This window comes from Ptiloglossa arizonensis, chromosome 6, assembly GCF_051014685.1.
Source record: "Ptiloglossa arizonensis isolate GNS036 chromosome 6, iyPtiAriz1_principal, whole genome shotgun sequence".
NCBI lineage: Eukaryota > Metazoa > Arthropoda > Insecta > Hymenoptera > Colletidae > Ptiloglossa > Ptiloglossa arizonensis.
Window position 1 is genome coordinate 13,372,465 of NC_135053.1, and position 25,702 is coordinate 13,398,166.

General features: G+C 43.6%; 1 protein-coding gene across 1 annotated transcript in view; it reads right to left on the reverse strand.

Annotated features, from left to right (window-relative positions):
- LOC143148303 (discoidin domain-containing receptor 2) overlaps positions 1-25,702 on the reverse strand; it is a 247,667-nt gene that overhangs the window by 55,865 nt on the left and 166,100 nt on the right. The window contains exons 5-6 of the mRNA XM_076314517.1: positions 12,014-12,161; positions 10,298-10,605 (exon numbers count right to left, since the gene is read on the reverse strand). Coding sequence (XP_076170632.1) covers positions 10,298-10,605; positions 12,014-12,161 — 456 coding nt within the window. The remainder of the gene's footprint in view (positions 1-10,297; positions 10,606-12,013; positions 12,162-25,702) is intronic.

Consider the following 25,702-nt stretch of genomic DNA (forward strand, 5'->3'; position numbering starts at 1 on the left):
AGAACCCAGAGAAAACATCTTTGCAACCGCAGGGGATTGAAGTCCAAGGCTGGATTAGGTCCTCGATGACTCGAAACGATGAAAGGTCTAGCTATTCGGAGCCCCCTTTATACTATTATAGTTCGTGATCTTCGGATCAGCGGGCTTAGAGGCGTTAAAGCCTCGGTGCTCACGACAGCTATAGTTCACGCTCGATGTTGTATTAACGTCGATCGTTCGGATTGCCGAACGCGTTAAAAATAATCGCGAATCTAGAATTAAATTTTTACGGTATTGAAAACAATTCGGAGACATTGTGGGTCTTTTTGGGAACATTCGAACGATAATTTTTCGCGTTATTGGATTTCTGGACAAACTCGAGGACTTCTAAAAAAAATCTCAAACTAGTGACGAGGGTTAGTTTCCGATCGCGAATGCGAGCAATGAACTTTATCGGTAACCGAGGCATTACTGTGCAATGTAATACCAACCAGCTTACCTAGTCTATCCAAGTGGTTTGTCTCCAGCGATGCCTATCTTTCGATTAAAATTTGTAACGTTCTTTTCTCCCGCGCGATCTTAACAAGCGATAGAAACGGGTCACCGAAAAACAAGAATCGTAAATTTCGTTCCGTTTTTCAATCTCTATGGTAACCCCTTAATGGGTTTTTGCGCCGGTACACCGGCCTGATCGTGAATCCGAGCAGTAAATTTGATCAATACCCGAGACATTACCCTATACCGTTTACCGGGTTATCTAGTCTCATCTGAGACTTTTGCTTCTAGCGATGCCTATCTTTCGATTACAATTTACATGGTTCTTCTCTCCCGTGTGATCTCGAAAGCGATGGAAACAGGTCACCGGTAAAAGAAAAAAAAAAAAGAAAGAAAAAATCATAAATTTCGTTTCCCTCTTTCGACCTCTATGCCAACCCTTTAATCGCTCTCCGCGCTGTCAACCTTTGATTAGAATCTCTAACGCTCCATTCTTCCTCGCGATCTTGAAAATGATGGAAACAGGTCACTTGGGGATGGAAAAAAAAAATATTCACAAATTTAGTTTCATTTTTACCCGACCTATTTCCCCTTAACCGGTTCTCTCCTGTCCATCTTTTGTCCACCATTCGTAACGCTCTTTTCCTTCGCGTGATCTTGAAAATAATGGAAACAGGTCACTTGGGGGTGGAAAAAAAAAATATTCACAAATTTAGTTTCATTTTTACCCGACCTCTTTCCCCTTAACCCCTCAACCAATTCTCTCTTGTCTATCTTTTGTTCACCATTCGTAACGCTCGTTTCCTCCGCGCGATCTTGAAAATGATGGAAACAGGTCACTTGGGGATGGAAAAAAAAAATATTCACAAATTTAGTTTCGTTTTTACCCGACCTATTTCCCCTCAACCGGTTCTCTCCTGTCCATCTTTTGTCCACCATTCGTAACGCTCTTTTCCTCCCCGCGATCTTAAAAGTGATGTAAACAGGTCATCGGGGTTGAAAGAAAAAAAAAAAAAACGCGAGTGAAAGATCACAAATTTCGTTCGGTTTTTCGAGCCGCATAGTAATCCCTTAATGGCTCTTTGCGCCTGGAACTGTACCGGTTGGAACTGGGCGTTTTGGGCCGAGAACACAACTCGACGTTCCACGTTGTAGCAACGTGGACGGTCGGCCGACCGACTGGCCTAACGCGTCTATCCGGATAGACGGCGTTGGTTTCCGTTCGCCCGGGCGAACCCGGCATCAAAGGGGAAACGCGTCCATGGACGAAATTGAAATGGAGTCCGTAGGAAAGAGCATTCGTAAATAAAATTGACACGGGAGTCGCCGTTAACGGACGTAGGACCGTTGCATCGGGGGTAACCGGGGGATGTAATCACGGAAATTTATGCACTTTGACGAGTCGGTGGAGCCAGAAGTCGAATGGAGGGGAACCCGTTGGTCCCTGTACCAGCCGGGATAAGTATTTGCACACTGTTAGAAACGCGACGGTAGGATCTTATCAGACGTAGCGGGTGATTTTCTTCGTTTTCATTTCTCTCTCTCTCTCTCTCTCTGTGTCTCTCGAAGAGAGAGAGAAGCGGGAACCCGCTCCGAGTAAATTGACTCGCAGACGTCTCGGTCGTTAGGTTTATTAAATTGCGACGTCAAACATTCCTCGAGCGTACAAGGAAATTACAAAGTGATCTTGTTACTTATGCCCGAGATTCCGTGACCGGAATCCACGAGGTACGTTTTCGGGATACGTAGGGTACGTGGAACGGGGTTCGAAAGCATCGAAAGTGGGGGTTTCTTTTATCGTTCGCGTGACGTTACACACGTGGACGAAGCAACGTTTACGTATCGTTCTACGGTGGAGCGTGTATCTAGGCGGTGATGATGGTTCGTCCAATTTCCACGTTTACGACGAATTATACGAGCATCGCGAGAATCACAATTTCCTCGCGAAATTCCAAGTGCGGGGCGATCGCTGAGCAAGCGAACAGAGGGGTTAGGGATCCTGGAAGCGATAACTGAGCGCCGGGACGAATTCTTTACGAGTACTCGGTATTGCAACGGGTCAGGGAAAACGCAGTCTTCGATCGGCGGGGACTCGGATATTCCCGCGCGTAATTCTGCGACAATTTCCAACACGCTCGATTCGTTGAATAATTCCTCGTTTTCGATTATCGGGATATCGACGATGGCAAATGCCTAGAGATATTCGGACAACGTTTGCACAAGTTCGTCGATGAATGTGAAAAGTTTCGGTTTAATTGATAATTCGGTACTTGAAGGAAAAGAATGTCCATTTTTTTAGAGATTTTCTCGAACACTGTCAATTTTACACTTCTTTCTCAAGAATCCTTCTCGTTCGTGAATCACTGTTTCGCAAGATTCTTACGTACAACGATAGCAACATTCGTCTACTTTCCGAGGAATCTAATTTCATTCGATTATACTCTCTCCCCCGAGAGAGAGAAAATACACTTACTGGGTCGAGAAAAATCCAGGTAACAGTGTAGCACGAAATCGCTCCTGTTCCTCGTACGTGGGAACATATCGGGTTGTTCGGAAAGTCGTTTAGTTTTTTTTTGGTGAAAACGAAACACGATTCTTTTAGAGTGTATAAACATTTCATTAAATTACATATTCTACATTTTGGAAAAGGAAATAACTTTTCGAAGAATCCAATAATTTCATTCGATTATACTCTCTCCCCCGAGAGAGAGAGAGAGATAATACACTTACTAGGTCGAGAAAAATCCAGGTAACAGTGTAGCACGAAATCGCTTCTGTTCCTTTTACGCGGGAACATATTGTTTCTACAATTTGTCCAGTGAAGATTTGGTATATTCTTTTACTCTAGATTACCATAGCACGTGGATGGACAACCCTTGACGAGGGATTGTCCTCATCCTCCTTCTTTTGGCGGAGATACTAGATTGTTCGACAAGTTCCGCCAATTTTTTCCCATTGTAAAGAAATATTACACTTCGACTTCGAATAACTATAAATACGCGAACGAGTCAACAGATCTACAGTAGATCAAACAGTAGTACCATCTTTAGAAAAATAACACGACGAAACTGACAACTCCATTTCTCATTGAACGACAAAAATTATTAAGCAACCTGTTATATTCATCCGTGTTGAACTTAACATATTGGGTCGTTCGGAAAGTCGTTTCGTTCTTTTCGCTGAAAATAAAACACAATTTCTTTACAACATAGAAACATTTCATTAAATTAAATATTTTCCGTTTCGGAGAACAAAATGACTTTCCAAACGACCCGATACTTTCCCGAAAATTGACAAAAGTGTCCTTCAAAGCGTGTATATCAAACGTCGCGCGTTACTTCCGCGCCATCAGGAAGTATATCGAATACCACCCTTTTTTCCTTCTCTCTGTTTCGGCCTCAAAAAGACGATCCTCCCCTAGCATCCGAGGAGCGAAAACTCTTAATCACGAAGTTGACGATTCTCGGCTCGGTTCGCAGCTCGTCGTTGGCTAATTTTGTCCCGTCTCTCGAGAAGTCGGCGTTCTTCTTCTTTTTAAACGTTACGCCGCGGTGGCCGCCCCTTTTGGCAGCGGCGGCAAAACGCGTAGGAGGGCTGTTTCGACGTCGGGGGAGGCAGTTTCGCATCGCAGTCTATTATCGCCCGTAGCTCGGCTACGTGTTTCGTTGGCTGCTTCCGTCGAAGGGGAAAATGTTATTTGGATATCAAAGATGCGCCACGGGCGCACAATCCCCGACCGAGGGGAATTGTGCCCGTGGTGGGGGGTTTTGGACGCTGAAAGGGGGGGTTCCGGTTTTATGAGCCTGGGAGGCTCAGTGGCGATGGGAGAGCGTTCGGGGTCACTCTGTATATAAAATCTGGCGACGTGGAAGGGAATCTGGAGGACGATCGGGTGTTTCGGGTGCTTCTGTTTCGAAGCCCGACCACGAAGAGGGCACCAACCTGGCGGTTTCAGAGGTCCGCCGCGTCAAAGAGCGGCCATCGTTTATAGTACGTCGCGCGTTTGTGAGCGTGCTTCCGTCGTCCTTTGCGCTTAATATTCCCTCTCTTCCGGACCCCTCCTACCCCCACCGTGTGCATCTGCATACTTGTGTACGTCGACCTACGGTGCAATAAGCAGCGAACTTTTCGCGCGGGAATTTTTACGCGCTCGCTCGTCCCCTCTGAAGAGAAGTACTCCCCCCGCCCTTGGAAATCGTTCGATCCGCGAAGATGCATCTCGACGAACCGTGCGCGGTGGTATGGGTCACTTCTGACCCGTGCTTGAATCTTCATCGCTTTCCATCGAAAATTCTACCGCAGAACGGAACGGCCCCCTTGAAAGTCGTTACTTTCGTTCAATATTCCCTCTTTTCCGACCTCGTTGCCCCCATTCTACATTTGCATACTTGTATTCGTCGACCTCGGGCACAATAAACACCGAACTTCGCGCGCGGGAATTTTTACGCGCCTTTTGTTCTCGTTCGCTCCCTCCGAAAAAAAGTGTTCCACCCGCGGGTCGTTCAACCCTCGAACGACGTGTCGTTTCGATCGGACGGAACACTACGGGTCGGTTATGACCCATGATAGAATTTCTAACAGTTTCGATCGAGAAACGGATTGGAAATAAAGTCGAGCGAGGAAGAAGCATCGTCGAAGTCGCACGGGGAATTTTGTTATTTACTCTGTCGAGGTTCCTTTCGATTCTTTGATTAAAATCTGCGCTCGATCTCGGTGCGCGGGAAACGCCCATAGGCGTTCAGTATCTACGTAAGAGTAGTACGCGAGAAGATTTTCCGCACACGGTGTTCGTTCTGCGTCGAGGTACGTCCGTAACCGAAGAGTTACGCGGAGAGATGCTACGAATAATATTTTAGAATAATTACAATTATATCTTAGAATAATATTTCGCATCTCGTCTTACATCGTACTGAATAAAATATCGTCGGTTCGGCGATTGTCGCGCGCGAAATTGCAAATACTCGGAAATATAGACTCGGTTTCACGGAACGGTAGAATGTTACGAATTAAACGCGGTTGTTTGTTCGAACAATTGCTCGACGTGGACGTTCTCCCGTTGAAATGAGATAGAGAGGGACAGAGAAGATTTTTAAATTCCGTGGACGCGTGGCGACACTGTTCGGTAACCATCGAGCGATTAGCGTCGCGATAGAATTGCGGGAGGACCGTTGTCGAAACGATTCCTCGAGGAACTGTGAAACGACGATTGTTTGTTCGACCCTCGTGCACGGTGACCGCGCGATTTGGCCTTATTGATTCGAAACGCGGGACCGCGTCCCCTACGGTGCGTAAGCGCGAACCCGCTCGGGGAACGCTTTTATCCGAATCAAAATTCGGGTTCTCCCGTTTATGGTACCGTTCCCAATAATCGTCGATGCATATTTCACCGCACGCGCCAGCCAAATCTTTAAATGCGCTGTACCGTCGAGCGAAACACTCGCGCGAGTTTAAAGCGGATTTGGTATCGCCGTGCTGGAATACGTAGGTCGCGGAACACGATTTCGGGGGTGGATTGAAAAGGTGGGAAGGGCGCGTTGTTATTGGCTGTATTGCTTCAAGTGTTTCCGTTATCGTGCACGCTACCGTTCTTGTTAATATGCGCGCGTAAATATTTTCCCCCCTGCGAAAGAAAAATAATAACAACGGTTCGCCGCGAACCGGTAGAGATTTCGCGTTACATCGCTCGGTTTCGCTCTCCAAGAATCTTCGAATGGTAAATATATTTAATAATTGCAAAAGTTAGGAAACAACGCAAAAATTATCTAGACTTGGTTTTTTGCATTTGTTCGCTTATTTTCTCGATAATCGCGCACGTCCCAAAGAGAGATCTGTGTACTGTGCACGGGTCGCGAGAAGTCTTGCGAGATGGTACTGTTTAAAAAGTGATTTCAATTTTTGTCCATTTTCTTCCTAAGAATCTTCGACGAATGGTAAATACGTTTAATAATCGCAAAAGTTGGAAATTTCTGTACACTCGGTTGCACTTACTCGGTATTTATTCTCTCGACAATCGCGCGTGCACCGAACAATGCACTTGTTCTGCACTGTTGCAAGGAACGTCTTTTCTTTCATACAATTCTCATTCAAGAATCGTCTATTATCTCGGTCAAAGCTTTGCGCTCGAAGTACTTCTCTAGACGAGAAATTGAAAACCTCGAAGAAATCTTTCGGATCGTGAGTAAGGATGAATCGTAGAATAAACTTGCATCTTATCGTATCGAGATGTTTCGCATATTTTACAAGGCACTCTTTTCTTCATCTCGAGCCACGAAGAAAGTTTCTCTTGGAAATTAGAAAAATTAGGAAAATTCGAAAAATTCCAGTCCCCGTGACTGTCAGTCGTCTCTCGAATGCAAATTGTTGATAAATAATAATAATAATAATTCACCGTCGACCACGTCACGATCGTGCATTCGTTCAACGATAATGCACAATTCTCTTTCGTTTACCGGTCACTTGTTCTCTCGGTTACAATTTTTAATTCACCTCTCCCTAAACCGTTTCTCGAAACGGTTTGGTTCCCTCGGTGAACCGGTATCGTCGAGAGCGAACGACAAATTACATAAATCTGAAGTTTGACCTACGCGGGCCGAGTTTTATTCCACCGGCGGAAATAATTCCATTGTAGTCAGGGGGCGAAGAGGCGAACGGAGGGGAGTTGATTTTGCATGCGAGCCACGCGCCCGCCTGTATCGTGTCTGTATCAATGCGAAGGGGGGACCAACCGAGCAGACGTATTTGCATTACATTATCGAAGTTAGCGTGAACGGTCGCGGAAGGGTCGCGAATCGCTGCGAAACGGAAATTATACAAGGGATCGAATTATTGGCCGCCTCCGCGACGAAGAATCCCCCCGTCCGTCCCGAATAACGCCAACTCATTTCCGGTGGCCGCCACGCATCGGATTACACCCGTAACGAATGACGCGAGAACTTTCCTAAACGTTTCTCGAACGAGCAACGATGTACAGAGACGTTTACCATGCCGGCCACGTGCCAATCAGATTTGCGAAATTACATCAATTCGAATGGGGAAAAAAATGACGAACGAACGAACGTCGCGCGAACCGTGGCGGGCGTTTAACGGCTCGCGTATTTCACCAATTACCATCGAAACACCGGGTATAAAAACGAGATTTCTTTCTATTTTTTTTCTCGTCGTTCGGAAATTCGTAGCGTTTTTCTACGACGAGATCGAATCGTCGAACTTCTTCGCGGCTCTGTAGGCGATCTCAAGAGCTTTCTTCGGCTTTGGATCCCGATTTCAATTATTTTTATCCGTTTCGAAGTATCGAGAAAATACCGAATCGAACGAAGGTATATTTCTAAGCAACATTAACTTACCTGAACTACACTCTGTAAAGACGAAGAACGTTTAACTATTCTCGGGGAAAAATGTTTATACTCGGAAAAGGAATATCGTAGATTACGTTGATCGAAGATTTTTCGTTTCTCACGCGAAACAGTAAATTGACATTGACATTGAACGCAGTACACCAATGGAGATGATTCAAGGATCATTTCGGTTTTTGATATATACAGTAAAATTGTATTTGGACGCGTAAGAATATTCCCAGGGATCGATCGGAAGTAGGTTCGATCTTTCGGCAATTTGTATCGAGAAAACAGCGAGGGGTTAATTTCTCGTTTAATAACAAAGATCGGGTGTCGCGATTATACCAGTTCGGATGCAACGCCACGATCCGATCTCGCCAATAAGCCACGTTCGAAGATATCGAACTGTTGGAATTACCGTTTCAGATTGTATTTATATTCAGCGGGCGTCTGGCTGATAAAGCGCCGAGTGGAATATTCAATCAACCGTGGGGGATACGGCGGGGGCAGCATCCCACCGGCAAGATGCTGCGACCAAGGAAGAAGGTGACGGTGAAACGATCTCGAACAACTGTGGATGGTAAGCCTGTTGATCGACGCTGCTTGCGCATTCCTTACGGGGAACGGAGAATAACGCCGCCAGACCGAGGGTAAACGATTCGTCGCTTTTCCGCGTATTTACGGTCGCAAGGGCGCGCGCGATAACTAATTAGACGCGAAACCTGTCCCCTCTTAATTTCCTTCATTATCTTCGTTCGAATGCCCCCACGATTCGTCGAGCGGAGGGATCGGTTCGAAACTTCATTTCTATCCGAGTGATAGTTTCTTCAAAGTTTTTTAGAGCGAGGATCGGTTCGAAATTTAATTTTTATTTGAGTGATATTTCTTCCAAAATTTGTAGAGCGAGGATCGGTTCGAAACTTAATTTCTATCCAAGTAATATTTTTTTCAAGTTTTGTAGAGCGAAGGGATCGGTTCGAAATTTAATTTTTATCCGAGTGATATTTTTTCCAAGATTTGTAGAGCGAGGATCGGTTCGAAATTTAATTTCTACCCAAGTGATATATATTCAAAGTTTTGTAGAGCGAGGATCGATTCGAAATTTAATTTTTATCCGAGTGATATTTTTTCCAAGATTCGTAGAGCGAGGATCGGTTCGAAATTTAATTTCTACTCGAGTGATATTTATTCAAAGTTTTGTAGAGCGAGGATCTGTTCGAAATTTAATTTCTATCCGAGTGATATTTTTTCCAAGATTCGTAGAGCGAGGATCGGTTCGAAATTTAATTTCTACTCGAGTGATATTTATTCAAAGTTTTGTAGAGCGAGGATCTGTTCGAAATTTAATTTCTATCCGAGTGATATTTTTTCCAAGATTCGTAGAGCGAAGGGATTGGCTTGAAATTTCATTTCTACCCTAGTGATATTTATTCAAAGTTTTGTAGAGCGAAGGGATCGGTTGGAAACTTAACTTCCATCCGAGTGATAATTTTAAATAAGTCGATTCAACCCCTATGCTTTGCACGGGTCTTTTTCGACCCGTCTAATTTTTGCAACTCGTTAGTTTTCTACAATTAAAGCTCTTGCTCCAGATGCAATCGAATAATTCCCATATTCCCTGAATTCTCTGTACCTATTATAAAGTTGAAAACACGAGTTCACTATTATGAAGTTGAAAATACGAGTTTACCAACACGAAGTTAAAAACACGAGTATGCTATTATAAAGTTAAATACACATGGTACATTTTCGGTTGAATGATTTTGAGCGTGTGCAGTCAAGCGGAAAATCGCTTTGAAGTTAAAAGATTAGATACGAACTTGATTTAAAACCTTTTTGGAATCGAAAGCTTATCGATTCCAAAAATAGTTAAAAGAAAAGTTGCATTCGTCTGAATACGACTTTTATCTTCGTGTACCGTGCGTCAATTAACACTGGAACTTCCGATGGTGAACGTATTTCTATTTCTATCAAACTAGACAGGTATCAGAGAAGTTAGATAGAGAACAAATTAATTTACGAGTACTATTAGTTGTCTATTTCGATAATTGTTCACGAATATTGTAGGTAATTTTAAAAAGCAATTTTAAAAGTAATTTTAAAAAATAATTTAAAAATTAAGTAATTTTGAAAAGGAATTTTGAAATTAAGTAATTTTAAAAAGGAATTTTGAAATTAAGTAATTTTAAAAAGGAATTTTGAAATTAAGTAATTTTAAAAAGTAATTTTAAAAAGTAATTTAAAAAAATAATTTTAAAGTTAAGTAATTTTAAAAAGAAATTTGAAACAGGTGAAATTGCTAGTTCTAGTGTTAATACACAATAGTTTTCAAACCCTTTATAAGTCACGAGGCGACTCGTTTCGCGTTTAGAATTAAAGATCGAATCTCGGGGCATTCTTCCGATTCTTTCGATCGCTCTGGAATCGTCGTACCGTTTTGAAATAACCCCGGATAAAATCAACGACCTGGGGGACCAATCGTCACCTACCTGGACATCCTTTGTGAACTGGTTGTTGCAGTAGATATGGATGGCCGAGAACTCTCTAACCTTGTCGAACTCGAACTTGATCTCGACCGGCTGTCCACGGGTATCGTTCCGCCAGCCGACCCAGCCCTGTGTGCGATCGTTATCGTAATATCCCATTTTGAAGTTATCAGGACCCGTCCTGCCGTCTGTCAGCTGACCCAGACCACGGCGCAGCTCCCCGTCCCAGTGTCCGTCGTAGGTGGCGTCGAAGAATTCCCATCCATTACCCCTTTTATCACCCTGGGGCATCGAATAGGATACCACGCCATCTGCGTGAAAAAGGTCAAGGTGTAAACTCGCTGCTAGAGGTTCCGTTTTTTAATAGCTCGTGTAAAAGCTTTGGCTCTGTCTGCGGACGTTATTACGATTACACAGGGAACGGAGTGGGATTTTCGATCTGGGTGTCGAACGAGGAGCGAAAAATATGATATTTCATCAAAGAATTTTGGTAAAATCTCGAGAAAATTCTCGTTGAAAAATTAAAAATCAAGATTGTAGTGCGCGCGACTCAGAAGGTGTCACCTGGAAGAACACAGGGTTAAGAGGGATATGTAAATTTTATATAGTATATCCAAGTGTGGTCTTGTTTTTTTTTTTATAATTTTTGATCAATTGTATCGCAGAAGATGGGTTTGTATCTACGAGTTGTACTGTACTGATGTACGTGGACATTGATGGAAAGTTACCTGCTGGAACTACACACATGAGTAGTAGTTATCTAGGGATATCGAATGAAAGGATACATTCAATGTTTATTAGTATATTATTGAAAGTACTTATATTTTTTATCGTCGATAATTTAGTATCGTAATTTTAGCATAGAATAGGTTTAGGAAAACGTGGCTTTAAGAGACCATAGTTTTAAAGAACGTGTCTGGAAGAGGACAATAAAAGAGAAAGTAGAGGTCGCCAGGAGTTACAGCAGGCCTAACAAAATGGCGGTTGACGACGGATGGTTCGTGTGTACAGTTAGCAAAATTTGGCGAGAAATGAGTGAGGGTGCAAGAGAGTGTGTGGTGGGATCGAAGGAAAGCGGTTAATGACTTTTCCTTTTTTCAGAAGGAAAGGTAGTGTTGAGACGAGAGTCGTGAAACGTTGTAGAGTGTTGAACCAAAGAGTATTGAGCCAAAGAGTATTGAACCGAGAATGTCACGTTATTTACTGTTATCTAGCTATTGTCAAAATATTAATTATTTATAATTTGATAAATTATTCCACACTAATTACCCGATTTTCCTTTTCTTTTACCAACGAAGGTCCAATATTAATCGAAAGTTACGTTCAGTATCGTATCTACACACGTAGTAGTCACCTAAAGACCGAACGAAACGGGACGTTCCGTGAATCGTATTCATATTTCTCACTGACGACAATCGTACGATTTAATAATTTTTTGACACGAAATGTCTACCGTTTTCCCTCGCTTGCTGTTCATTGCTATACACCGTAATTAAGACGCAACCGAGGCGGGGTTAACGGATCGGTATGTAACTTTCCGTTTGGTTAAACGTTTAATTCGATGTTGACTCGTCAAAGGAAGAAAGGGATAATTGTGCAAGCAAGATCCCGAAAAGCATATTTGTGCACGCGGCAACGGCATAAGGGTTAATGGACAGTCCGGTGAGTATTCTAAGCGGCGGCAAGTTCTACGAAAATTGGAGAGTGCAAACAGCTTACCGCTCCAGTAACATCCGTAGAGCTCGACCCGCATGCAAACCGTCCGCGTGTGATGGCTGTAGGGCAGAAAACGGATCTTGCTCGCCCACAGAGGTGGCTCCAGCTCGTGCTTGGACTCCAAATACGTGTTCGTGTTACCCTGTATTACCTGGAACCGTGGAAACGTTGGTTAAAGACCAGAACAATACCGATCTTCGGGTCCGCTGTCCTTTGAGTTTCGCCGTAACTCCACTTCAAAAGAGCTCGTGGATTTCTTTCTCTCGGAAACGGACCAGTTCAATTCGCTACGAAACGTTCGAGCACACTTGCTACAAGACACGAAGGTTTATCGATGTAACACGTCGTTCGGGAGATTTGAATAAAACGTCGATCGTTCGGTAGTTTCTAATTCTCTCTCCCACCACGGTTCAGCCATTCGATACCACGCTCTCGATTGCAAATACGTACACCGCTACTGGGCATTCAAGAGGGAATTCTTGGAACGTGAAAGAGGAACGATCGATGTACTTCGGATTTTTTTCCGAAGAGACCGTGAGACTTTTCGGTACAGGGTTTTCGGGTACGTGTTTATTCGTGTTTACCCTGGACTCGTGATTTTTCACAAATGAAAATAATAACGATTTCAAGAGTTGCGTAATTTTAAGTGACCGGTGTTTTGAGACAGTGATTCGAACGGCTGACGTAGCGCATGGCGATGGTTGATTGTAGTTATTGTTAGTATCGAAAGGGTTGTATTGCAAAATTTGAATAAACATTGTCGAAAGTAATATTTGCAATTGGACCAATTAGTGGTTGAGATTTTTTTTTCGAAACTGCGCTATTGCGCACGCGATACGTTATCGTATCTTTTGCTTCGGTATAATTATGTTTTTCTACGAGGATTCAATTTACAGGCAAAAAAAGAAGAGAAAAATTTAATAGAAAGTTTGCCAATAATCGTTTCGTTACGAAGTTATAAACGAATATCGTACACGTGAAATTCCATTGTTCGTCGATGACGAGCTTGTATCCGAGCACAACAATATTTTTAAACGAGGAATTCTAAAATACTAAGTACACATTTTTTATTACACCAACTATTAACAACACGGAATTGTTACCGGCTGATAAAAAAAAAAACATGTAACTACGTTAACCGAACGAACATGTTCGACCTTCCGTGCGTTGCGATGAAAAATGTATCGTTATATATTTTCCGTGTGCAATTTTTGTTCATAACTCTGTAACAAAGCATTTATTGTGGAACATTACGTAACAATTTTTTCACATTTTTCCCTATAGATTAAATCCCCGCAGTTTTTCTGCTAAAACTAGACACATCCTGTGTATTCGTTTACACAGATTGGATCTGTTAAATTGAACACTCGAACATCTCCGTCGTTTATAGTTTTACAAAGAAACTCTTCTAAATGAACAAACTTCTCGATTCTCAACCGAGCAGTAATCGTTCGATAACATTAAGTCACATCGATGCAAATTTCTTGGGGTCGAACGATCCGTAACAATACAATCCGTACAAATTACTTTTTAAGCTCTGCAAAGATATCGAACAAAGACACAAACTGCTATATACACAAAATCCTTTAAGATGATTATACCTAAAAAAAATAATATAAGACGCTCTTAAATTCTCCGTGTAAAAAAACAGAAATAATAATAATACCATCGCTACCTTGACTCTTCGAACGGTGCAACTCTGTCCTGAAAGATTCCTTCGCGGAGTCATAAATAACAGAGACGTTAAAGCACGGTTCACCCTGTACATTCGTTCGAACAAACACTTATTACGACGAAAGCAACGAGGGTCGATCGGCTAGGAAAAGTCCAATAGTCGAGCGACTCCCGATTCTCGAGAAACGATCGCAAGTGCAACGATCGGGTGGTGTGTTTCGCCGGGACGTGAGAACCAATCGCGAAAGAAGGTGGAAAAAAGAGGAACGCGAACGAAACTTTCGTGTCCTGGGCTCCCACCACCAGTCCTCGTCGTTTTCAACCAACCCTGGTTCGACTGTGTACAATCGGCGCGCGTCAACCGTGCTTGGCAAGGTCATCCCTTGCGACTCGCGCGCCACTGTACTCTGTCAAAGCGTGCGTCTCCCTCCTTCCCTCGTTCGATGACATTTATATCGCGGGGAAGATGCGTTTCTGCACTTCTGCACATACTGGAATACCATCGTCTGGCTTTGGATATCCCGTCACAGGACGGACATTGCGTTCCACGGCATCAGACACGAGGGGGAGCCGGGGGCGGACTAAGGACTAATTTCATCCCACATTCCACCGCGTTAGGTATGACGAGAGAGAGCGAGACGAAGGAAGAGGATCGCGGGAGACGCGAACAGGCAGCTCTGGGAAGGGTGATGGGCAGAGACGAGAGAGAGACAGAGAGAGATAGAGAGAGATAGAGAAGAGAGACAAGAGAGAGAGAGAAGAACATCAGCGATGGGGTTGAGTTAAACGTCCATCGCCCGCATTCTCTGATCCTCGTCAGAGAGACGACCATATTGCCGACATCCCCTTCCTCGAGCGTTCTCTGCTCCCTTTCCTACCTTTCCGTCTCTCTGGCCTCGAGCGTGCACAGAGCGCGATGCAATATTGATTTCACGTTGTGGGTTTATGAATAAAATAAGCGGTTTATCTGACGTTGGCACAGGGCGGTGGACGGTGTGCAGAAAACCCGAAGGTGGAAAAGGGGTGCACGGTCCCGAGAGATCACGCGAAAACGGCGTTGCTCGGTGTGCCGGAGCCGGATAGACCAGGTACGGTGGATGGTGTGCGTGAAACCGTACGTACGGGTTACGTTCGTCTCTGGCGGCGCGGTAGTCGGTTCTGTGTTCGACCTGGCTACGTATATACACCGTGTACGGATAAATCCACGACGGATGCGCGAGCGGGCCAACAGTTTCTTGCGCGCGGCGCGCTGTGCAACACAGTCGCGTGACAGAGCATTTTGCGGCAGCCACGACACATTCTGCGCACGTCGGCCCACCCTCTACACCACGTCGACGTACACACGTTTCCGTACCATCGGTCGGCCTCTATCTCTTTTCGGTACGACTAAGCATCGACTTCGACTACTGTTACCGCCTCTATTCCCAGCGCGCCTCTCCATTCCTTTCCCACCGCCACCACTCGCTCGCGCTAAACCGTTGCTTCTTTCGATTTGTTGCTCGGTCGCCGCCACCATCGCCGCACTTTCTTCCCGGGTTATCGATCCTATCGGAAAGTCGGGGATAAATGGCCACCGGTGATCGATACAACCGCCCGTGGTATCGTCACCGCGACCGTGTCCATCGCGAGAGGGTGAACGGTATTTCTTTCAAAATCGACAGTTCCCGTTTCTGATTGTATCGGCGAGACTCGAACGCGACGGTCTACGGAATATTTTTAAACGCGATGGACACTTTTTTCAAACTCGATTCGAACGATGTAATATTGTACGAAACTGGGGTGTGTTTTTGGTATTCTTTTGGGGGGGAACTACACCGATTCGTTGGGTAACGTTCTTTTGTACTCGTTCTGTCTCGATTCTTGGAACGAAATCGCCACCTTCCCTCGCTACAACGACACGAGAGGTTTCGACCGGTGTCGGCGATCGAAGGATTACCGTGGAAGCTTTCGAATATAATCGGGTACGACGACAAGACTAAATGTTCCAGCTTTTAACAACGTTGGCCGTTAAAAGGATATTATTATTTTACACGGGTGTAATACGTTTTCATTTCTCCCATTTACGTCGCCCCGAAGCAGACGTGCTCGCTTTCCATTCGGTGTACGTGACGCGGCCGCGCCGCGTACGGGATTTTTTTTTCATAAATATATAATTAAGGTTTTCAATGTTTGAAGCCAACCTCTACGGTTTTCCACGCCCTTGGGTCGGTCCTGGCGGCTCGCAGGTCATCGTTTCCTTCGAGAAACTGCCACTTGGAAAGCACTCCCCAAGGTGAACCCTTACCTCTTGGTCGGCGTATACCTTACCGAACTCTCGCTGGCAAACCCACCCCTCTGTCTGGGGTCGATTCTTTCTCATTTCGGGCACCCTGGGACCCGTGCCGGTAGCACGTTACGCCATCAACGCTGTCACACTTTCCACTGGCGTAGAAGCACGCGTTTGTTCCACGTGAATTTAATGAGATCGCAACGCCCGCGCAGAATTTCATTTCTCCGAATGGGCCCCTTAAATCCATTGCTGCGCCAGAAGACCGTTTCGAGTACGTTCCGATACTATTTTTCTAGAGCGTTTAAAGTCGAATTACGTTTCCTTGTACGACTTATCGATTGGTCTCATAATTGCTATACAGGGTGTCCCGGATCTTACCCGACAAACTTCGTCGATGTATTTGAGGGGTCATTCTTAGCAAAAAATATTATACATGGATCGGTCGATTTATCGATTAGTTTCATAATTGGTATACAGGGTGTTCCAGCAAAAAATGTTATACGTGAGTCGATTCATCGATTAGTTTCATAATTGGTATACAGGGTGTTCCAGATGTAATCTGATAAATTTTGTCAATGTATTTGAGAGGTCATTCTTAGCAAAAAATGTTATACATGGGTCGATTTATCGATTAGTTTCATAATTGTTACACAGGGTGTCCCGGATCTAACCCGACAAACTTTGTCAATGTATTTGAGAGGTTATTCTGAGCAAAAAATATTATACATGGATGGGTTCGTTTTTGTTTACAAGGTATGAATAGAAATAGATTTTTTTTTTACTGGATTACATGAAATCGAAAGTGTATTTGATATTAATGTTTATATCTAATACGTGCGACGAATCGATGATAAAATTTTGTGAATGTTTACGGAGACCCGAATGCTTAAAATCATTTTTCAGTCAGAAATCCTTAATCTCTTCGGGGACGAATTATTCTGTTCGAAATAAATAAAATTTGAAATTGGTATTGGCACATGACACATGCCAATTTTGCGTCGATATTCTCGTGTTGGAGCCATTAGGGAATTTAATTGCCAATATTTGTTCTCGATTTCGGACGTTACTTCCATGTTATAATATTTAAATTATTTTATACGCATCAGGATTTTTTAAGAGGTGCTTTGCACTGTATTTATATTCGTGGAACTTTATAATTTTAGTTCGCTCGCATCCAAGAAACACTCATCCAGAGTATAGACAAGCTTGTAAGTGATTTGAAAGACCTCAAATACCTTTATTCCCTTAAGGTACACGAATATTCTAGTCACGTATCGAAGCTAGTCTTATTTCGACTATAATCCTGGTTTCCTTCCTTTTATTGCATTTAGTTATTTATTTATTATTCTCGTGACAGTATTTTATACCGTGTCTATAGTTAATTGATTCCTTGTAACCGTTCTATATTATTTTATCTTTATTTTACCCTGTTCCATGTTTTTTTTTTTATTTTACTTTGGGCGGTTGCTCTATCATTTTACGGTATTATATCTTTCGCGTATCCATATCAATAATAAATCTCTAGTCGAACACGAGTTACGAGCTGACAGCAAAATTCATTGTTTGCTGCCTTTTATACGGGGTATGCGTACTCAATTTTGTTGCGGTGCAATTTACCGGGAACCAAATTGGTATCGATCACCTCCCCGAAGTAATGTTAACACAGTTCCCAGGGAGGTGCTATTCGATGGTGGAGGGATTAAAAAACGAAAAGAAAAAAGAAAATATTTGGAAATCTGTACGCGCGGTTAGGAAAATAATTTGGAACGTAAAATCTTTTCAAGCTTCGTCGCGTTTTTACAAATTTTCGACCACTTTGTTCGTTTCTTTTTTTTCGGTATAAATGCTCGAAAAAAGAATCTACAATAATTTTAGTTACAGTATTTTTGTACACGCATTTATTCGTTACCAGTAGTTGTACGTAAATACAATTGCAAAAAAGATACAGGTTGTCCCATTTAAGTCAACACAATGAAATATCTGGCGGACTACCAGATAACTGATTAAAAAACGAAGATAATTAACTACAGTTCGTGACTCGTGTTCAGCGAATTTTAAAATGTCGTCAGTTCCACGCATATAAAATACCATTGCACCCGGAACTCCGCGGAAATAATATTCAAAATCGAGTGACATTTTGCGTGTATCAAAACTGTAACAATTGTCTAAACGTTTCTCCAGATATCTTCAAAAACAATATTCTACAAAACAGTATTTCGGACGTATTAATTACGCAAACTTTTACCCAGAATAGAATTCGAAAATAAAAATACAGCTTCGCGATAAAGAAGAACAAGTTGACCTTGAAATGATCTTGAAAACCTCCACGAATTAAAAAATCCAACCCCCTTTCAATCCCCTCTCAAAATCACGAAAAAACGCGTTCCAAGAGATCTGTGCTCTTTCAATCACTCGTCCACGAGACGCGTGGTTGTACGAACTCAAACGGTACCAAACTAGTATATAAATATATCCAAACGAAAGACGAAAATCCAGCCAAGAGGTGGTCGAAGCTTTTCTTTCAATGGGAACACCGAGCGTGGAGAACCGTATTTTAACCAAACGAACGCGACGAAACTCGAGAAGATTTTTCTCCACTGAGAAAGGAAAGAGGAGCTCCTCGTAAGCGTAACGTTTAAAGTAGCCGTCGCTACGACGTTGTAAAGGTAAATTCAAGGTAGGTTCCACGGGGCGGTTCTCTTTAAATCAAAAACTACGATCGAAAATTGAAAATTCAAACCGAGCACACTCCGTGCGTATCGTGGCGCATCGTTGTTCCTCGCCAGGTTCACCGCGATAAATATGAAGCGATATATCGTTTTTACAACGACCCGACGCCACTGAACAGATGCACGCCATTCTTCGAGCGTATCAGCCTGCGGGGGTGATGACTGGAAAGGGTGGGTATTACTTTTCATTACCCCAGCCGCGAGACCTTCGAAACGCTAGACGACCTTGCAACTCTACCTGCTGCCCGCGTATACACATACGTACGCGTACACGCGCATACGCACTCATACAGATATGTACGTACGCATACACGCGCATACTTACGTATACATGTAGATATATACGCGTACATATACATACGTACTCATACGCAGACATACGTACTCATACGCATATCTACGTTCGCATACACATACCTACGAACGCATACGTATACTTATGTACGCATACACATACCTACGTACGCATACACATACGTAGGTACACATAAATGCACATACGTACTCATACACATACGTAGGTACACATAAACGCACATACCTATGCATACACATACCTACGTACACATACACATACGTACGTACACATAAAGACACATTCGTACGCATAAACATACTTACGTAAGCATACACATACACACACACACACACCGTGAGAGCACGCGTGCCCTTCTAATGCAATTTCCTGCTACTTTTACTTTCCCCCTCGGTGCACGAATGCGTGCGTGCCGACGTGCGTGAGCACACGCCAGTGCATGCGCACAGGGGTCAAGTGTTAAGCGCCGAGCAATTATAGTCCGATATCGATCTGCGTTATTGTTCGGGGTTTCCTCGGTACACGCGCCGAGTGTCCGTCCATGTAATTTGTAATTTTGTTGCACCCGTGTCCCCCTTTGTTGGCTAACTTTCGTTCCTGGAAACTCGCTACCAAGAACTACGAACAATCCGACGACGTCACGATCGATCCACGGGACACTGCATTGTTTCGAGGATTCTTCGCTCGCGATGATGTTTCGTGTGACCGAACCGAGTGCACCGTAAAATGCAATAACGCCATTCGTGTCACCGAACGGAGCGTACCGTGAAATGTAATCGTAACTCGGCACCGTGGACAATTTTAAAGAAACCGTATTCGAGATTGTTCGTTGGCTCGATTCTCCAACATCAGGTTCGGTGTTTTTCATGAATTTTTACAAATTTCGTATCAGGATCGAATCGTTTTCGTTTCACGGTACACCGGAGTTAAAATTCTACTCTTCTTCTCTATTTGCGGTGAATTTGTCGCTGGAATTATTTTACGTTCGTTCGGATCGAATTTATCAGGTCAATTCTTCTTACATTTTTTTATTCGCAGCGGTTTCGTCGGAGCAATACTCGAAATGCTTTTTTGTTCACGGTAAATTTCGCAGAGCGATACTTTCGCAACGTTTATTTTTCATTCACGGTGAATTTATCACAGCAATTATTGTTTCTTTATACGGGAATTTATCAGTGCTGTAATTTTTGTTCATTTACGGTGAATTTATCACACCGATATTCGTAATGTTTCTTTTTTTTTTTTTTTATTCACCGCGAATAAAGTATCGCGGCGATGCACCAAATCGCGAGAACAATGCAAATTCGCGTATCGTTCCGATTAAAATTAAAAGATAAAATTAAAACAACAGTAAAAACGCGCATCGGTGGAAACACTGTCTCTACTCGAAATACCGGGGCGGGGAGGGAAAAAAAATAATTTGCAAACATCGCACGAAAGGGATCGCTCGAACCTACCGGCGGGATTAATCTTCGAGCCGGTTCGTACATTCCGACGAGTTTAACGCGGGTACTTGTACATTTTCCGCGGAATATTAATTCGGTGCAGTTGGAGCACAAGGTAGAAATTACGAAGCTTGGAACAAGTCCGAGCGGTAAGAATGATTTAAAATAAGCGCGCCCGTTACGGAAAGCTGGAAAAATTGCGACAGAGAATGTAAGAAGGAAGCTGATCCCGTTAATAGCTCGTAGACTCGGGACAATACGATGGAAGATACCCGGCTCGCCTTGTGTGCGCTTCATTCATCACTTAAATGCTATAAAATTACATTGCGGGCTCGTTCCTCGGGGCTGGCGGAACGGTACCGGTTCATTTTTGAATGGAGAAACGAAGCGGAAAGCTCGAGACCAATTGTTTCGCCTCGAACCGAGTTTCATTATTTTCTCTCGGAATCGCGATACGCTTTGCTCCTTCGCCTGGTACTTTGTTACACGATACACCGGACGAAAGCCACATCCGACGTGATATCGTCATTGAACCGCGATTTTCACGTACCGACCGGGAAATTGAATGTAAATATTTTTCAATCGACCGAAGATTCGTCGAATATCTAACCGATGATATTTTTCATTCTTGGCACGGTTCGTTAGTGTTGCAAAGTTCAGATTATAATAATATGCAGGGATCTCGCGTATCTAGTGGTATAGTTAATGTATAATATAAAATTCGAACGAATGCGTATACAATGATATGTCTTTTTGACTCTGGACTTGGAACTCGACTGACAAGCAAAACCAAAAATGGAAAACGGCCAAACCATTGACCGCGTGGCGGACGACCCTTCCGCGCCAATACGGAGACACCTGGCACCCTTAAGATCATCGTTGCATTCGCTCCAACAGTTAGGTTTTCACCGGATGCTTTATCGCCCGAAAGATACACCGATGTTCGCGGTTTCGACGGATATCGGACGTTGCCGAATTTCGATTTCATTTTCCACGTTGAACGACTAATGCCCGCGGATCGTTTAAAGGGATACCCTCGAAGATGCTCGTCGAAAAATTCGGCGAGCCTCCCGTTCACCGACTCAAGATACGCGATTTTCAAGTAGCTATAACTTATGCTCCCGACCGTTTTTGCCTATCGGGGCGGCGTATAAAGGAAAATTATTGCACCGGAGCGTATACGTCGCGTTCGTGGCTCCATAGACGAGCGTACCCGTGAACTGCTTCTCCGGCGTGTTATTGGATTTTCGGTCCCCGATAGAACGACATCTTTAGGAGGACGTTTTACTTATTCGGCGAGCTGCGTATCTGTAGATCCACTTGATTACATTTTACACGGTTGCAAATATCGTGTTCGCGGTGAATCGATTACGTTACAGCGAGTAGGTGAAATGGAAATGCCGAGAGTATTCTGGAAATATCCGTGAGCGAACTTTCGCGAGCTTTAATCATTTTTCAACGATCTTTTTATTCGTTGTTTTTTTGTTGTTCCGGTGCTCGACGATCGCGGATAGAATTCGCGATCCATTTTTCGAAATTGTGCCGTTGCGTTACTCAAGTTCTCGGATCGGTGACCGGTGTAATGAAAATTCTTTCGCGGAGCTGTACGGTTTCCACGAGGATGTCAGGAGGTTTTCAGAATCTACGTACATCGAGTGAAAGAGGTAATTGCTTCGAAACAAATTTCGAACAGTTTTCGTAAAGTTTCACCGTAAGTTTGAACCAGTACGATTCCCGAAAAAGATACAAAGTACTTCGTACTACATTTTCTCTTTACCTCATAATTCGTTACTCGATTAATAGACAAAGAGTTCAGGGGACCAGCAATCGTACCGAGTAAAAGTTTCGGTATTTAACGCGGAACTTTGCGAACTTTGTCATTATGCACGAATCGAAAATTAATATTCTTCTTGCTTATAACGAGCATTCGAATCTTCGTAAGGACGGTGCTTAGAAAAATCTACTCGTAAATTTTACGAAACAAAATTTTGTCTTATGGTTCTCGATTCACCCTTTGTGCGATTTGAAAATGTTACAATACGTTCTACATATGTGAGATTCGTTTTTCCAGTCGAGTAGTATGCGAGACCTGGATCGAACGTAAAAGAAAATTCATTCTTGGAACAAAAATTCAATCTCACCCGGATAACTGTAACGCCGACACCTCCGTTTCGTTTCAGATGTCTATAATTTACAATATACTCCACGTGTCTCGTTTTCGATTAAATTTTCAAAACATAGGGCACTGATCAAATATAAAAGATTCATTTTTGGAACGAAAACTTAATTATACTTGAAAAACTAACTATCGAGAATTTAATTTTATTTAAGTTATCTGTGAGTTGCAATACACTCCATGTGTCTCGTTTTCGATTAAATTTTCAAAATATAAGGCACTGATTAAACATAAAAGATTCATTTTTGCAACAAAAACTTAACTCTACTCGGAAAACTAACTATCGAGAATTTAATTTTGTTTAAGTTACCTCTGAATTACAATAAACTCCACGTGTCCCATTTTCAATTAAATTTTCAAAATATAAGGCACTGATCAAACATAGAACTTTCATTTTTGGAACAAGAACTCAACTCAACTCGGAAAACTAACTATGGAAAATTTAATTTTGTTTAAGTAATCTCTGAATTACAATAAACTCCACGTGTCCCATTTTCAATGAAATTTTAAACACAGGGCACTGATCGAACATAGAAGATTCATTTTTAAAACGAAAACTCGTCACCCGGATAACTGTAACGCCGAAACCTCCATTTGTTTCACCAATCCGTAAACTACAATAAACTCGGTGTATCTCGTTTCCCACCAAATTTTCAAGACTACGCCCCCCGCCCCCCGTGTGATGAAACACAAGGGGAGATCCCTAGAATTTGATTCCGTTTCAGCTGTCGGTGGATTACTCCGCGTAGCTGGTTCCCGACTAAAATTTCAAGAGCATCCCGCGGTTCGATATTCGCCTCCCTTCGGTGTTCCCCGTGGTATCATCGCCAACGACCGGGATCTCGTTTCCGTAGAAGCGCACCTCGCTCCGTCCGGCCCATTAGAAACAGTTATGGCTCCAGTTAGAATAACAATCGCTCGCGATAAAGCAGCCCCGGCCGCGTATTCGTGACGCGGGCGAATTATCTCTCGACGGACAACATTTCGCTAATGTCCCCGGCTTCCTGTGCGTGCAACATTATAACTAACATTACACGCCGTGCTGCAATATCGCGCGGCCACCCTTATTTTTTTCAACCCCCGTTCTCCCTACCCCGTTCCTCCCCGCCACTTCTCCCTGTCCCTTCCTGCCACCCCCTTAACCATGAAACGTTGCTCCGCTGTACGCTCCGTGTGTTTACGGGTGCGTGATTTACGTGGTACCCGGCCGCGTCGGGATCCGACGCGCCAGTCCGCTCGCGTGTCGACCGCTCTAGCACGCATTCGTCTCCTCACGCACCCGTCCTCCTGCGCGCTTATCCACCGTCCGTAATTATCGGATTTCCACACGGAATTCCCGCGTCACGGGCGAAGCTGCGGAGAAAACCTGACAGTTCGTGGGCTGGTCGTTCGCGTGACACGATAATGACGAATTCAACGCTCGAACGGGGCCGCGTGACCCGCGTCTCGTTTCCCGCGATAGTCGTCGGAGACTCTTTTCCACGGCTGGCCGATTCGCGAATGGGAAAACTGAATCACGCGACAATCGTTCCGTATGTACAGTATGTGTATGAGAAGATTGCGCGCGACGTTACGGTGGACTCTGTTCGTTTAGGGGAAACTTTGCTGAGAAATGGACGAGTGTTTTTTCTTTTGAGAGGTACGATTGGAGAAAGTAAATCACGCGTTGGTATGTACAGTATGTGTATGAGAAGATTGCGCGCGACGTTACGGTGAACTCTGTTCGTTTAGGGGAAACGTCGTTGAGAGATGGACGAGTGTTCTTTCTTTTGAGAGGTACGATTGGAGAAAGTAAATCACGCGTTGGTATGTACAGTATGTGTATGAGAAGATTGCGCGCGATGTTACGGTGGACTACATTTGGTTAGGAGAAAATCCATTGAGAAATGGACGAGTATTCTTTTCGAAGAGATATGATTGGAGAAACTAGATCACACGTCAATCGTTCGCAAGTACAGTATATATATGAGAAGATTGCGCGCGACGTTACGGTGGACTATATTCGTTTAGGAGAAATTTTGTTGAGAAATGTATTTTCATTGAAGAGGTACGACTGAAAAAACTAAATTACGCGACAATCGTTCCGTATGTACAGTATACGTATCAGAAGATTGCACATGACGTTACGGTAGACTTTCTTCGCTTAGGGGAAACTTCGCTGAGAAATGGACGAGTGTTCTTTCATTTAAGAAGTACGATTGGACGAAACTAAATCACGCGTTCGTATATACAGTATACGCATGAGAAGATTGCGTGCGACGTTACGTTTAGGAGAAACTTCATTGAGAAATGGACGAGTGTTCTTTTATCGAAGAGGTACGATTCGAAAAATGAAATCACACAACAATCGTTCGTATGTACAGTATTCGTACGAGAAGATTGCGTACAGAATTTCGATGAATTCTATTCGTTCACGCGCCAACAAATGTGTATTCTCCCATGTAAGAGATGTTTTGTACAGTATACACGTGAGAAGATTGCGCGTAGAGTTCCAACGAGTCCTATTCGTTTAGAAAAAACCTCGTCAGGTGTGAATGAACGAGTGTTCTCTCATATAAGAGACACGAATGGAAAAATAATCATTTGACAATTGGATCATCGTACAGTACACCGATGAGAATATATCGCGCGGAGTTAGGCGTATCCTGGTCAAGCGTTAAATTCTACATTATTATCGTTTACACACGCGCATTCGCTCCCGACGAAATTGCCCCTGAACGAATAGAAGCCGGCGTAAGTTCAGATGCAATCTTCTCGCGCGTGTATTGTATCTGCGTCCACAGAACGCCATTAATTCTCGCGGCTCTTGGAGGAACGAGCTCGATCGGCACAGGAGCCGGTCATTTACTCATAGAGTCGCAAGAATTAATGGACCGCGGTGTACTTGGTAGGTTTCGCGTAACGCAACTACGAAGCGATGTTTCGGGCCATGTGCCAGTTGGTTCGCGACGGTCGGTTATTAGTCGCACGAGAATCGCACGTTGGCTACAAGCGCGAGTAACCAGTTACCCGTGACGCGAACAAATTATTGTTCCCAGTTTAGATAAAATACAAAACTTTTCCGTGTTGTTAATAAATCGTCC